General features: G+C 56.4%; 1 protein-coding gene across 3 annotated transcripts in view; it reads left to right on the plus strand.

The window, feature by feature from the left end:
* Positions 1 to 13,673, plus strand: part of RUSC2 (RUN and SH3 domain containing 2) — a 51,590-nt gene that overhangs the window by 24,669 nt on the left and 13,248 nt on the right. For 2 of the 3 annotated variants that reach the window (XM_081320239.1, XM_081320240.1), the window contains exons 3-12: positions 1,399 to 2,148; positions 2,558 to 2,746; positions 3,130 to 3,273; positions 3,976 to 4,052; positions 7,138 to 7,312; positions 7,837 to 7,942; positions 9,627 to 9,673; positions 9,991 to 10,792; positions 11,653 to 11,811; positions 12,520 to 12,672. In XM_081320239.1, the coding sequence (XP_081176365.1) occupies positions 1,399 to 2,148; positions 2,558 to 2,746; positions 3,130 to 3,273; positions 3,976 to 4,052; positions 7,138 to 7,312; positions 7,837 to 7,942; positions 9,627 to 9,673; positions 9,991 to 10,792; positions 11,653 to 11,811; positions 12,520 to 12,672 (2,602 nt within the window). Of the gene's footprint in view, positions 1 to 1,398; positions 2,149 to 2,557; positions 2,747 to 3,129; positions 3,274 to 3,975; positions 4,053 to 7,137; positions 7,313 to 7,836; positions 7,943 to 9,626; positions 9,674 to 9,990; positions 10,793 to 11,652; positions 11,812 to 12,519; positions 12,800 to 13,673 lie in introns of those variants that run through there. The other variant, XM_081320241.1, reaches the window with a different exon arrangement.

Genomic DNA, 13,673 nt, shown 5'->3' on the forward strand with positions numbered 1-13,673 from the left:
TTGGTTTTTATCCCCCCCCCTCTGCTGGGTGATTGCAGCTGGTTTTGGGCACTTCACATGACCCTGGGACACTGACCATCATAAATATGAATCAGTTGCCAAGCATCTGACCCTGGAGATGCTGCAATATTCCAGCTGATCGGCGCTCCTTCTGGGCTTAGCAGAAGCGCAAGGATCAGTGCTGCTTTCCAGCTGGAGCCTGGCACTGATCATGGCACTTCCACTGAGCCCTGACAGCCCCAAAGAAGCACCAATCAGCTGGAAAGCGGCACTGATCCTGGCGCTTCTGCTGAGCCCTGCCAGCCCTGCAGCTCCAGCCATCTTTCCTCAGGCTTGTATGGTGCCATCATTGGTTCAGCTCATTCCCCTCCCCTGCTACTTTTCTAGGATGGTCACGTACCACCTGCCAGGTGCCAGTGTACCACAGGTGGTACTCGTACCACTGGTTGAAAAGCCCTGCTCTACAGCCCTGGGGAGGGACTGGAATCATCGTGTGGGCAGGAAGCCTCTGAAGGCTTCTGGTCCGAGAACAGGATCAAAAATTAGAAAGCACAAGTCTAAATTTTGAAAGAGATGATGGGGCAGTTCAGAAAAATTGAATCTGGATGTAAAAACTGACGTCCTGGACCGCAGAATGAAAACTCAAGCCAGTTTCATTGAGTTGGAGAAGTGAACTAAAATGATGAAAGGTAAACAGGGCAAATGAAGAGATCTCCAATGAAGAAGCGCAACTCTAACACCCAAGGCTAGGCCTGGGAACTGGGAAGAGGTGGGGGAAGGGCAGGAGATGGAAGGGGCTCGGAGACCAAGGCTTCTCTTGACAACCTGCTTGACTTGTGGCAGTGGAAAGCACCTTGGCACCCTGTTTGCTGAGGAGGCCTCCCCACATCCTCCTGACGCAAGAGGGGAGGACAGATGGACAGTGGTCAAGCCTTTCTAGGACCAGGGATGGAGGGGATGGCCCTGCTCAGGCTTGAAAAACACCAAAAGGGGACTTTGAGGGACTCCCCACAAGCCCTGAACTCCTTCAAAATTCAGCAGATGGGCTGGTTTGGGCACATGCTAAGCCAGTCTTAAACCTCTCTCCCTAGCCTCCCCTGGCTTGGACTGCTGGGTAAGGCAGTGGCCAGACCTTTCAGCTGAGCTGGCTAAGTGGGTTGCCCCAAGTTGGCCATGAGGGGAACAGTCAGCCAGGGGTCTCCCTACTCGGCAGGGTCTGGGGGAGAGGCCTTAGGGAATACATAACCTGCTGCTCTGGGGTGTGTGTCAGGGGCTGCCTTTTCTCCTGTGCCCCCACCCCCCCAAGAACGTCAGCCCATCCATCAGGCCAAGCAGTGCAGAGCTGGGCAGTGCAGTGCAGGCCAGCTGTGCAACCTCTGCCCTCCTTCCCTTCTGCAGGTGGCGTAGCGGATGGCAAAGTGGTGCGCTACAGCAAGGACCAGCGCCCCACCACGTTGCCCATCCAGCCCTTCGTCTTTCAGCACCACTTTCCCAAGACGGCGAAGGGCCGGGCCCTGCACAGCCATTTGGCCTCCAGCCTTTCCCAGCTCTACGGCCTCTCGGCCACCACTGCCACTCGCCCAGCCAGCCGACCCCTCTCCTCTGCTTCCCAGTCCTCCACTTCCACCGAGGGCCCTGTGGGGCAAGGCCAGCGTTCTGCTGACGGGGCGGCTTCTCTGGGCGACGGCCATGCCAAGAGAGGGCCGGGACCGGAGACCACACGCCTTTCTCCGCTGGGCAGCTACTCTCCGGTGCGCAACAACGTGCCTTTCTTCCAAAACGGGGAGTCCTCCTGTTCACCCACCCCAGAGACGCAGCCCCCCCGGAGCAAGTCTTGCCCAGTCTCTGCCAACCTCCTGCCCAGCAACAAAGCTTCCCCAGCTGCTGGCAGCTGTGCCACCCAGAGGGATGCTGGGGCTGGTGTCCTGCACAAGCAGAGTGAGAGCTCCTCACCAGTGGCCAAGAAGGAGGAACCCCCCAGGCCCTCTGCACCACCGGCCAAGGACCGGCTCCCCGGTGGCTCCCTCCTGCCGTTGTTGTCCAGTGGCTGGAGCCTGGCCAGAACGGGGAGCCACAGTGAACCCCACTGGTGCGGTGAGGCGGCCAGCTTCAACTCCTTGGGTGTTGGCGTCCCCCGGCCCCTCAATGGTAGGTGGGCACCACAGGGAATGATTTAACTTTGCATGCCTGGAATGTATGTGTGTCCTATGGGTCAATAGCTTGGGGGTGGGGGGGGCATGCAGATGGGCCTGGTTCTGTGTGATGGTCCATTTGTCACCTGAATCGCTCTTTGACCCGGGACAAAGTGGGGGAGGGGGTAAAAGGCCTCTGTTGGGCAGGCAGGCAGTCTGACCTCAGGGCCTCCTCCACACCCTCTTTTGGCCTCTATGATGATGCACTGGTCAAGTTGCTCCCCTGCATGAGGGTGGGGAGGGAGTGTCTCCCAGGCTCTAATGCTGCTTCTGCTGAGTTGCTGCTCAGTCTGCCCCTTTGTCTCTGTCTCCTCCTCCGGTTCGGCTTTCCCTCCCCCGCCCCGACTGGCCTGCTGCGGCTATAGCCAACCACCTCTCTCTGCAAGCCCTGAAGTGGCGGGAGTACCGGCGGAGGAACCCCTTGGGGCTGGACCGCGTTTCGGACCTGGCAGGGCTGACTGGCCACCTGGACTGGAAGCAGCCGGAGAGCAAGCTGCCCTGGAGAAACCCCCTGCTGGAGATGCCGGCTGGCCGCCCTGGACCCAAACTCCACGGTGCGCCTTGGCCAATGCAGGCTCCCCTTCCCGTCTCCCCTTGGCTGCTCGGTTGGTCAGCCCAAGGAAAGGGGGCCACGGGGGCTGTGGACTTGACTTGCGGCTCCCTGGAAGTGTGTGTGTGTGGGGGGGGGGCTGCAATGTCGCCTGCCACCCGTTGCTTATTTCCCCTGGCGTGGAGTTTCTGTGGGGGTCAGAGATATCCTGGATGTGATTTATGTTATATATTTGTCCAGGCATCCTTGTTTATTTCAACTGCCTATTTCTTTCGATGCTCTAAGCCACCCAGAGACTGTCTGGAGTCGGGCAGCCTCTGAGCCCAATAAAGTAATAGGATGGTCATGACGTACCCCCCCCCCCCTGCCCCCGGCTGTGTCTTGCAGGGCCGGCAGTGAAACAGCCACAGCACAGCTGCCCCGACTTCTTCCCCGACTATTTCTCATTGGCTGAAAAACCCCCCGCTGAGTTCTGCCTGTCCCCTGACAGCAACGCCGAGTCTGTCTCCATCGATCTGTTGCAGAAGAAAGGTCAGTCTGGGGTGGGGTGGGGAATGAGAAGGGCAGGGGGCCCTGGGCACTTGCACCATTCCAAGGTACCTTCCATATGAGCTAGGGGTGCCATTTCCTGGGGGTGGGAGCCTCCTCAACAGCTGCTGCTTGTTGGAGGTAGAGGATGGAGGGCGGTGAGGAAGGCCCAGCTCCCCTTGCAGTGAATGAGGTTGTGCCCCTGGGCGCTTGCTCAGGGCCAGAGGCTGCATGGGGGCTGCAGTCATTACCTGGAGCAGAGCCGTTTTTTGAAGGGGTGGGGTGAGGGGGACAGATCCTTTGGGCATGGAAGAAATCCAGTATAGTCAGGAGAGGAGGCTCTGAACGCCCCCATCTGTTTCAACATTTAAACTCCCACAAATACGTCCCTAGTTAAAACAGGTGGCTGTTAGGCATGGAGAGCGTGTTGATGTGTGGGGCGGACAAGGAGTGGTTGCAGCCTTTTGCCCTGCATCAAGCAGTAGGTATCTAAGGAGCTCCCTCATCTGCTCTGCTTTCAGCTCCCCCCCTCCCTTATGGCTTGAGAGGTAGATCAAGTAAGGTTCATTTGACACAGAAACCCCCCCCCCCCACAAATGTCTGTAGCCAGACCAGGCCCTCCAGAGCCCTGGAGAGGAAGGAGGGGCCAAGGGGTCTGTTCGGCTGATGGGCGAGCTCAGCCTCCTTACTTCTTCTGCCCACTAGGTCTTGTCAAAGCAATCAATGTGTCCGTGGACCTAATTGTGGCCCATTTTGGGACCAGCAGGGATCCTGGAGTGAAGGTGAGCTGGCTTTCTTCTTGGCTTCCTCTCCCTTTAAGTGCCTCCATCGTTCCAGCGATAGGCCTTCCCTGACATGTCCCTCATGGGCACTGCCAGTGGTGCCTCTGCCACCTTGGGGCAGTTGAAGGAGGCAGGAAGTGGGGTGGCCTTGGAAAAGATGGAAGCATCAGCCCTGAAAAAAGAGGGGCAGGTGAGGAGGAAACTCAAGTGGGCCCGTCTTGAGTCTCTCGGCTACATGATTCTGTTAGACACAAAAATAGACACACATTGAAATCCACTCTGTTTGAGTTGCAAATAGAAAAGAAGTTTGTTAGACTTCACAACAAAGTCTAAAGAGTAACGGTCTGCAAAGCGTGGTGGATTCAGGAAGGCAAACAATGCAATGTAGCCAAGCATTGAACCACACCCCAAATTCCAAAATCACATATTATTATACATCCTATCGTGATGCCCCATTCCCTCCCCCATGGCCCCATTGGCTTAGAAGCGCCTAAACAGCATACATTATCTCCACCCCTGTTTGCTTACATTATACTAATAAGATCCCTCCCCTACTGTCCTGTTTACTCAGACCATATATGTACATGCTTATCAATTCTAGAGGAGAGATGTCTCCCATCTTCTACACCTGCCAGGGGTACCAGGCACCAGAAGGTACTTAAAAAACGATTCCTAGATGGTGACTCACACTGGGCCCCATGGTAACTCCTGTCCACCCCCTCCTTCCACTTGAGGCTTGTATTTTTCCCCATATACTCAAAGCATCTACTCAGGCAATTGATTATAAAATGATTATTATAAAATATAAAATGTGATTACATGATAATACTAAAAGCATACAGTCATGGCCAAAATTGTTGGCACCCCAGAAATTTTTCCAGAAAATCAAGTATTTCTCACAGAAAAGTATTGCAGGAACACATGTTTTGCTATACACAGGTTTATTCCCTTTGTGTGTATTGGAACACAACAAAAAAGGGAGGAAAAAAAGCAAATTGGACATAATGTCAAACAAAACTCCAAAAATGGGCCGGACAAAATTATTGGCACCCTTTCAAAATTGTGGGTAAACAAGATTGTTTCAAGCATGTAAAGCTCCTTGAAACTCACCTGGGGCAAGTAACAGGTGTGGGCAATATAAAAATCATACCTGAAAGCAGATAAAAAGGAGAAAAGTTCACTTAGTCTTTGCATTGTGTGTCTGTGTGTGCCACGCTAAGCATGGACAACAGAAAGAGGAGAAGAGAACTGTCTGAGGACTTGAGAATCAAAATTGTGGACAAATATCAACAATCTCAAGGTTACAAGTCCATCTCCAGAGATCTAGATTTGCCTTTGTCCACAGTGCGCAACATTATCAAGAAGTTTGCAACCCATGGCACTGTAGCGAATCTCCCTGGTCGTGGACAGAAGAGAAAAATTGATGAAAGGTTGCAATGCAGGATAGTCCGGATGGTGGATAAGCAGCCCCAAACAATTTCCGAAGGAATACAAGCTGTCCTGCAGGCTCAGGGAGCATCAGTGTCAGCGCAAACTATCCGTCGACATTTAAATGAAATGAAATGCTATGGCAGGAGACCCAGGAGGACCCCACTGCTGACACAGAGACATAAAAAAGCAAGATTACAGTTTGCCAAAGTGTACTTGAGTAAGCCAAAATCCTTCTGGGAAAACGTCTTGTGGACAGATGAGACCAAGATAGAGCTTTTTGGTAAAGCACATCATTCTACTGTTTACCGAAAATGAAATGAGGTCTACAAAGAAAGGAACACAGTACCTACAGTGAAATGTGGTGGAGGTTCAATGATGTTTTGGGGTTGTTTTGCTGCCTCTGGCACTGGGTGCCTTGAATGTGTGCAAGGCATCATGAAATCTGAGGATTACCAAAGGATTTTGGGTCGCACTGTAGAGCCCAGTGTCAGAAAGCTGGGTTTGCATCCGAGATCTTAGGTCTTCCAGCAGGACAATGACCCCAAACATACGTCAAAAAGCACCCAGAAATGGATGGCAAGAAAGCGCTGGAGAGTTCTGAAGTGGCCAGCAATGAGTCCAGATCTGAATCCCATTGAACACCTGTGGAGAGATCTTAAAATTGCTGTTGGGAAAAGGTGCCCTTCCAATAAGAGAGACCTGGAGCAGTTTGAAAAGGAAGAGTGGTGCAAAATTCCAGGTGAGAGGTGTAAGAAGCTTATTGATGGTTATAGGAAGCGACTGATTTCAGTTATTTTTTCCAAAGGGTGTGCAACCAAATATTAAGTTAAGGGTGCCAATAATTTTGTCCGGCCCATTTTTGGAGTTTTGTTTGACATTATGTCCAATTTGCTTTTTTTCCTCCCTTTTTTGTTGTGTTCCAATACACACAAAGGGAATAAACCTGTGTATAGCAAAACATGTGTTCCTGCAATACTTTTCTGTGAGAAATACTTGATTTTCTGGAAAAATTTCTGGGGTGCCAACAATTTCGGCCATGACTGTATATATTTTTATTTTTAAACTTCCTCACTACTTCCAGTTATTTTCCACAATTCTGTGATTATAACCATAAAAAAGCATTGCAGAAATTTATGTGGCCTACCTTAGAGGGCTGGTAGGCAATCAGACCAGAATGTGGGGCCAAGAGCTTGCCCCTCCCCCACCTCCACTCACTCGCCTGGAAAGCTATCCTATCCCTGGTGCCGAGCCCATTGGGTTTTGCCTGGGGGCCAGTCCAGGGAGGGTCCCACGCCCCACTGGACATGCACGCCTTGTGACCGAGGCAGGTTCTTTGAAGAGCAGCGCCCCTCCAAAGCCCCAGCTGAGCTGGGCTGCCCCCCCCCCCCCCGCCAAGCAGAGGTGTGGGGAAGGGTGGGGGCTGCTGCTGGGGATCTGGGTGCTTCCTTGTTTCTCCTTTTGAAAGGAAGGGCGGAGCTTTACCTGCCAATCAACTCCCCACCTTCTGTGTTGTTCCTGATGGAGGTCTCTGCAAACCCTGCAGTGGGGGAAGGGGGAGGGGAAAGGCACGCTTTTAGGGAGGGGCTGGGAGGGCTGGGGGGGCGGGTAAGGGCAGGGGTGGCTCCCACCATTTGATCTCTCCTCTCTCCTCCAGGCCAAGCTGGGGAACAGCTCGGTGAGCCCCAACGTGGGGCATCTCGTCTTGAAGTACCTGTGCCCAGCCATCCGGGATGTCCTGAGTGATGGGCTCAAGGCCTACGTGCTGGACGTGATCGTTGGCCAGAGGCGGAACGTCCCCTGGAGTATCGTGGAGGCCTCCACCCAGCTCGGTAGGGAGCTTTGGGGTCTGGCCTTCCGCCTTCCGGGAAGGCTCAACAGGACCCTCAAGGTTGCCATTTGCTGGGAGGCTCAGTCTGGGCCTCCGAGGGTTGCCTGCCCTCCTTCTGCCCTGGGAAAGCCCCGGTCTCCTTTCCCAGCACTGGCCAGCCCTTGCCTGCTTGGCTTGCGGGCCTGACCCAAAGGAAGAAGCTGGCACCCCTCAGCCTGGGACATGGGTGAGGGCTGTCCGTGGCACCTGTGGCATTGCAAAGCACGTAGGCTTGCCAGAGTGCCAGCAAAGGAGAGCTGATCTGTCCCGCCGCTCAGCTGCTTAAAAGAGAATCGGCCGCCAATCAGAGGCAGTGGGGAGCAGCGGGTGGGGGGGGAAATACTGGCTTGGAGGTGCACTCTGGGGCTCCCCTTTTGGACCTGAGGGACTGGGGGCTCCCATAACTGAAGCCTTAACTGAAGGGAGCCACAGTGGCCAAGCCCTAGCACCCTGCCTGCTTTTCTGATGCCCCCTCCTCTTTCGCAGGACCCTCGACCAAAATCCTGCACAACCTCTACAGCCGCGTCAACCAGTACCCGGAGCTCACCAGCCACAGCATGCGCTTCAACGCCTTCATCTTCGGCCTCCTCAAGTAAGCAGGGCTGTTTCCGCCCGCCCCACTGCGGCAAGGACAAGGAGGGCAGGGGGTGTGGGGAGCGTTGCTTTGCTTCCGGGAAGGAGGCAGCATGAGGGAGGGGTCCTCCTAGAGCAGTCTTTCTCAAACTCAGCAACTTTTAAGATGGGTGGGCTTCAACTCCCAGAATTCCCAAGCCAGCCATACATACCTCAACCCTAACACAGCCATGCTGAGTGGGGAATTCTGGGAGCTAAAGTCCACCAGTGAGAGGCCCAGAATGCTGGAAGGGAGAAAAGGCTTACACCAGAAAAGTGGGAGCCTTCGTTAGCCATCAGCCTTCTCCTGAACCTAAAACGGCGAAGTAGGATTTTGTACTAATATGGGGCAGGCCAGGGGTAGGCAACCTTGGCTCTTTTATGATTCGTGGACTTCAACTCCCAGAATTCCTGAGCCAGCACAGCTGGCTCAGGAATTCTGGGAATTGAAGTCCACGAGTCATGAAGGGGCCAAAGTTTCCCCCATGCTGACTCAGGAATTCTGGGAATTGAAGTCCACGAGTCATGAAGGGGCCAAAGTTTCCCCCATGCTGGCTCAGGAATTCTGGGAGTTGAAGTCCACGAGTCATGAAGGGGCCAAAGTTTCCCCCATGCTGGCTCAGGAATTCTGGGAGTTGAAGTCCACGAGTCATGAAGAGGCCAAAGTTTCCCCCAAGTCCACGAGTCATGAAAGGGCCAAAGTTTCCCCCGTGCTGGCTCAGGAATTCTGGGAGTTGAAGTTCACGAGTCATGAAGGGGCCAAAGTTTCCCCCATGCTGGCTGAGGAATTCTGGGAGTTGAAGTTCACGAGTCATGAAGGGGCCAAAGTTTCCCCCATGCTGGCTCAGGAATTCTGGGAGTTGAAGTCCACGAGTCATAAAAAAGCCAAGGTTGCCTACCCCTGGGGTAGTCAGTTAAAAGGACCAAATCTGCCCCAACTCTGTATTGCTCCAAGGCGGCTCTGACAGGCAGGGCCGAGAGGCTCCTTGGCGGAGAAGGAAAACTGGGAAGTGGTGTCAGGAGCCCCAGGTGAGGGAGGTCAGCAGTGCATGGACCTCGGTCGAGGCACTGAGGGAGGCGGCGCCACACAAGGTTTCCAGCTTTCCATAATGCAGCATGAGCAGCCTCTGTCCTTGGGCCAGACTGACTGTCTTTGCAGGTTGCTCTTCCCCAAATGGTGCTTTGCTTAATAAAAGTGCAAGGAGATGTTTGTCTGCAAGCCAAGATGCAGAGCTTCATTTGACTCTGTTCTTCAACGTGCCACCATTCTTCTTTATTCTTAAGCAAGCATCCAGTTGCATACATAGCTTACGTACAACTGCGGTGCCAATTACCATTCTGTTCTCGGATTCTCATCCTGCTATCATTTTTCCATATATATTTTTTTGTCCAAATCAAGGCTGCAAACATACCTAGCAGTCCTGCCACCTGTTTTCCACCCAGGTGGGTTGGGCTGAGAGAGAGGGGCAGCCCCAAAGTCACCCAGCGGCTTTCCTGCCTAAGGTGAGACTAGAACTCACCATCTCCTGGTTCCTAGGCCAACACCTTCACCACTACACCCAGTGCCTGGCTTGTGTCCCCCAATGGTTCTTCTTGCAACCCAGCCCTGGCCCGGCACTCTTGCCTGTTCTCACCCTCTCTCTCTCTGCTCTCTCCACCGACAGCATCCGGTCCCTGGAGTTCTGGTTCAACCATCTCTACAACCACGAGGGTAGGTCCTTGGCTCCTGACCTGCGTGGGGGAGGGCTGTGTGCTGGGGGAGGCTCAGGGGTGTCGCCCAGGGGGTGGCAGGTGCCCTCAGGAGGCTCATCCACTCTTGACATACAGACCCCTGCCATGCCATGTGACCTTTCCTGGGCTTCTGAAAGAAGGCAGGAATGGGGGGGTGGGGGGCGGGGGAGGGATGGTAGGTGGAGCTGAGCAACCCCGAGCCTCCTGATCTCCTTTGGCTGGCCTGGCTGGGGTTCTGAATGCTCGAGCTGCCGGGGGGCCCTGGTGACGGTGCCCTTCTTCCCCCCCCACCCCCAGATGTGCTGCAGGCGCACTACCAGCCGACAGGCTTCCTGCCTCTCGCGCACGGGGCCTGCCAGGGCCTCTTCGAGGAGCTCCTGCTGCTGCTCCAGCCGCTCTCCCTGCTGCCCTTCGGCCTGGACCTGCTCTTCGAGCACCACCTGCTGCAGGTGGGCAGGTGGCAGCAGCAGCAGAAGGAGCTCCTGCGAGGCCAGCAGGGCCTGCTGCTCTCCGCCCACTCCACCCTACAGCTCATGCGCACCCAGCGGGCTGGCGAGGGCTCCCGGGGCCCGCCCCCCTCGGAGAGAGCGGTGGAGCCGGCCAAGGGGGGCCCGGAGCTGAAGAAGGACAGGCAGGCCAGCTGGTGGCTGCAGCTCACCCAGAGCTCCCAGGTCTACATCCAGGACTCGGCAGAGGGCGCCCGCCTCGCCCACCACGAGCGCAAGAAGAGGGCGGGGGCCAGGCCGGCAGAGGCTGGCAGGGGCCCTCCCCCGAGGGAGGGGGTGGTGGAGGGTGCAGAGGCCTGCCCCCCCACAGAAGCCCCCCCGGTCAGAGAGAGGCTCCCGGCTGAGGAGGCCAAGCCACCCTGCAAGCCAGGCCCTCCGGCCAAGGAGGAAGGCAAGGAGAAGGGCCGCCCCTTCTGGATGGGCAGCCCCCCGGATGCAGTGCTGGCGGAGCTGAAGTGCAGCAGGGAGCAGGACCAGGCAGCTGCCCTGGGGAAGGATCAGCCCGTCGCCCACGTCCCCAGCAGCGGCCAGCCCAAGTGGGCGCACCTCTTTGGTTCGCGCCAGGCACCCAAGGAGCCCAAACAGGCCAACAGGTACTGTCCTTGGCGGTCGGGATCGGGCTCTGCCTTGGGGGCATTGCTTTGGGGGGGGGGGACAGCCTGGACCCTCAAGTGGGATGAGCTGAGGATTTATTTATTTATTTATTTATTATTTTTATTCCATTTATATCCCGCCCTTCTCCGAAGACTCAGGGCGGCTTACAAGCTTAGCAGTAGCCTTCATTCTATGTATATGCCTGCTTATTAGGGCTTTTGCCCCCCCCCCCAAGCGGCATTATTACAAAGTCAGCTTATTGCCCCCAACAATCTGGGTCCTCATTTTACCTACCTCGGAAGGATGGAAGGCTGAGTCAACCTTGAGCCTGGTGGGACTCGAACCTGCACTAATTGCAGGCAGCTGGTGTTACTTAAGGAGGCATTAGCCCACTGCTCCACCAAGTCGGATGGCCGACTTCCAGCGTGAGAGCTGCACCCTGGACTCTCCGGCCTGCCCAGTTCTTTCTAACAGTAGGTCCTAGGAGGGAGGGGGCGATAGGAGGGTTGAAGCAGGGAGTGGGGCTGAACTCCCCTTTGTTAAATTGTGACTAGGGCAGGGCAGTGGGGTCCTTGTGGCCCACCCTGAGAGAGAATTCTTACAGGAGACCTCGATAAAGAGACGGTCTGTGTCCTCTCCAGGTTTGCTTTGTGGGCATCAGTGTCCTGTGGCAACATTGCCCAGCTGCTCAGGGCAGAGCCTGGGTGTTTGTGTGTGTGGGTGTGTGGGTGTGTGTGTGTGCAACTGCCATCTCTGCTGGCAGATATGCTGGGGGGACCTCACCTAGAGCCCCCTGCCATTCCCAGGCAAAGCTGCAGTGCCCACTGCCCCCCCAGCCTGACTGCTGCCTTCTCTGCAGGCTGCCCTCCGGCTGGCTGAGCTTGGACCGCTCCATCTTCCAGCTGATGGCCCAGACAGTGGGCGCTAGTGTGTGGCGAGAAACCGAGACGGCGCCCAAGCAGCTGCCCACAGCCAAGGGGCAGCCGTCGGACAGGAGGGCCTCCCCTGGTGCCCCATGGTGAGTGCCCTGCGGCCGGGGCTGGTGTGCTGGGATGCCCCAACCTGCCTGGCTCTGCTCTGGGACTGGCAGACCCTGGACGAGGCCCCTACTGCCATAGACCCCATCGCAGGCTGATGCTGTGTGGCTGTCCTCGGCTGGCCTCCCAAGCCCTTTGGGCAGCCGATCTGTGGAAGGCAGGGAGGGGGCTGCCGGCCCTTAAGCGCGCTGCTCCTGAGTCTGCTGAGCAGCAGGATGGGGGCAGCCAATCTCACTCCAGAGCCTGCTGGCCGGACCTCTTTTGCACTGGCTGTGGCGACTTCTGGCACCTTGCCCTCCCGGTTCCCTGACAGAAGAGGGTGGCCACAGCTGGCTGGAAGGCATTTTCAGGAAGGGCTGCCTGAGCATCTGGTCCTTGGAGGGTGAGACCCCCTGCAGGGTGGTGTGATAACCCAAGAACAATGGAGGGAGTGACAAGTGGGGCAAGAACGGGACTGGGCGCTGGATTTTAGCCTGGCAGGGGTGGGGGGACCCAGCTGGTCCCCTGCAGTCAGCAAGACCCTTGATGGTTGGGGGCAGCTGTATCAATGCAGTAAAAGCTTTAGTGGGAAAGCCAAAGCTTACTCCCCCCCCCCCAGGTGGGAAGGAAGCTGGTTCAGACTGCCTGCTGCATCTCCAGGGCTGGGTGGGGAAGCGCCCAGCCCCTTCGGCATGCTCTCTTTCCCCCAGGGCGGTGAAGGCGCTTTGCCACCACATTGCCACCGAGGCCGGGCAGCTGAGCTTCAAGAAGGGAGATGTCCTGCGGGTGCTGGGCAGGGTGGACGCCGACTGGCTCCGCTGCAGCCGCAGGGAAGGAGCTGACAGCGGGCTGGTGCCAATCATGTACGTCACCCACCTGGAGGATGCCGATTATTGATGGGCAGGCGATCCCTGATGATGCCCAGGAGCCAAGCCGGCCAACAGGCCCCTTGCCAAGATTCGGCCAAGGACCCAGCTTCTCTTGCCTGCCCTGGGCGGGGTGGGTGGGTGGGTGTTTCCTCCTCTGCGCGGGGTCTCCTGTGGCCAAACTTTCCCTTGCATGCGCCTCTCCCCTTCCTCTTCTCCACGGCTCCCACGCCTGGTCCAAACGGGAAGGGGGCCCCTGCAGTGGGCCCTCGGAAGGCCTGCTCCAGACTTTGGGGGACTGTGGGCTAACCTGTATTAACGTTGGGCAGGGGGAGGGAGGGAGGGGGAAGCGAGACGCTGATGGGAGCAGCGCGGCCTCTGTGCATGTGTGTGTGTGTGGACAGGGCTGGTCGTAGTCGGTCTCTGCAGGAGCAGCTGACCAGTCAGAGAAAAGCGTGTGAGACCAGCCAGCTTTCCCACCGAGGGTGGAGGCTTTGAAGACAGAAGGGGCGCCCAACGAAATGGCCCTCAGAGCACAGATCGGGCGGCGTCGGTGGAACCTCTTGACTAGATGGGGAGAGGGTTTTCGTGGGGGAGGGGCCGGAGCGTTCACTGTTTCCTGGGTTGCGTTCTGACCATTGGGGAGGAAGGGGGCTCCCCTCCCCCACAGCCAGTGGGCAGTGCCAGTCAGTATTTGGGGCTGGGCTGGGTGGGCCTCCTGCCTGCCCACCTCGTCCCCTCAGAGGACACGGAGGAGAATTCAGGAGTCAGTCCTGCCGGCGTTGTGAGGGTGGCGCCATATTTAATTTATACTTCCGGCGTTAGAACAGGGTGTCTCGCCTTTATTTATTTCTTTATTTATGACACGTATTAATAAAAAAGGTGCTGATTACAAGGTCCCTTGACAGCCGTGCCTCATGATTCTCCCCCCCCCCAAAATTCCCGGCTTCTATGCAGGGCCAAGACATTGGTTCTCTCCCCCCTAAAAAAAACTCTAA

The sequence above is a fragment of the Vipera berus genome, assembly GCF_964194415.1.
Source record: "Vipera berus genome assembly, chromosome: 2".
In the NCBI taxonomy this organism is placed as follows: Eukaryota; Metazoa; Chordata; class Lepidosauria; order Squamata; family Viperidae; genus Vipera; species Vipera berus.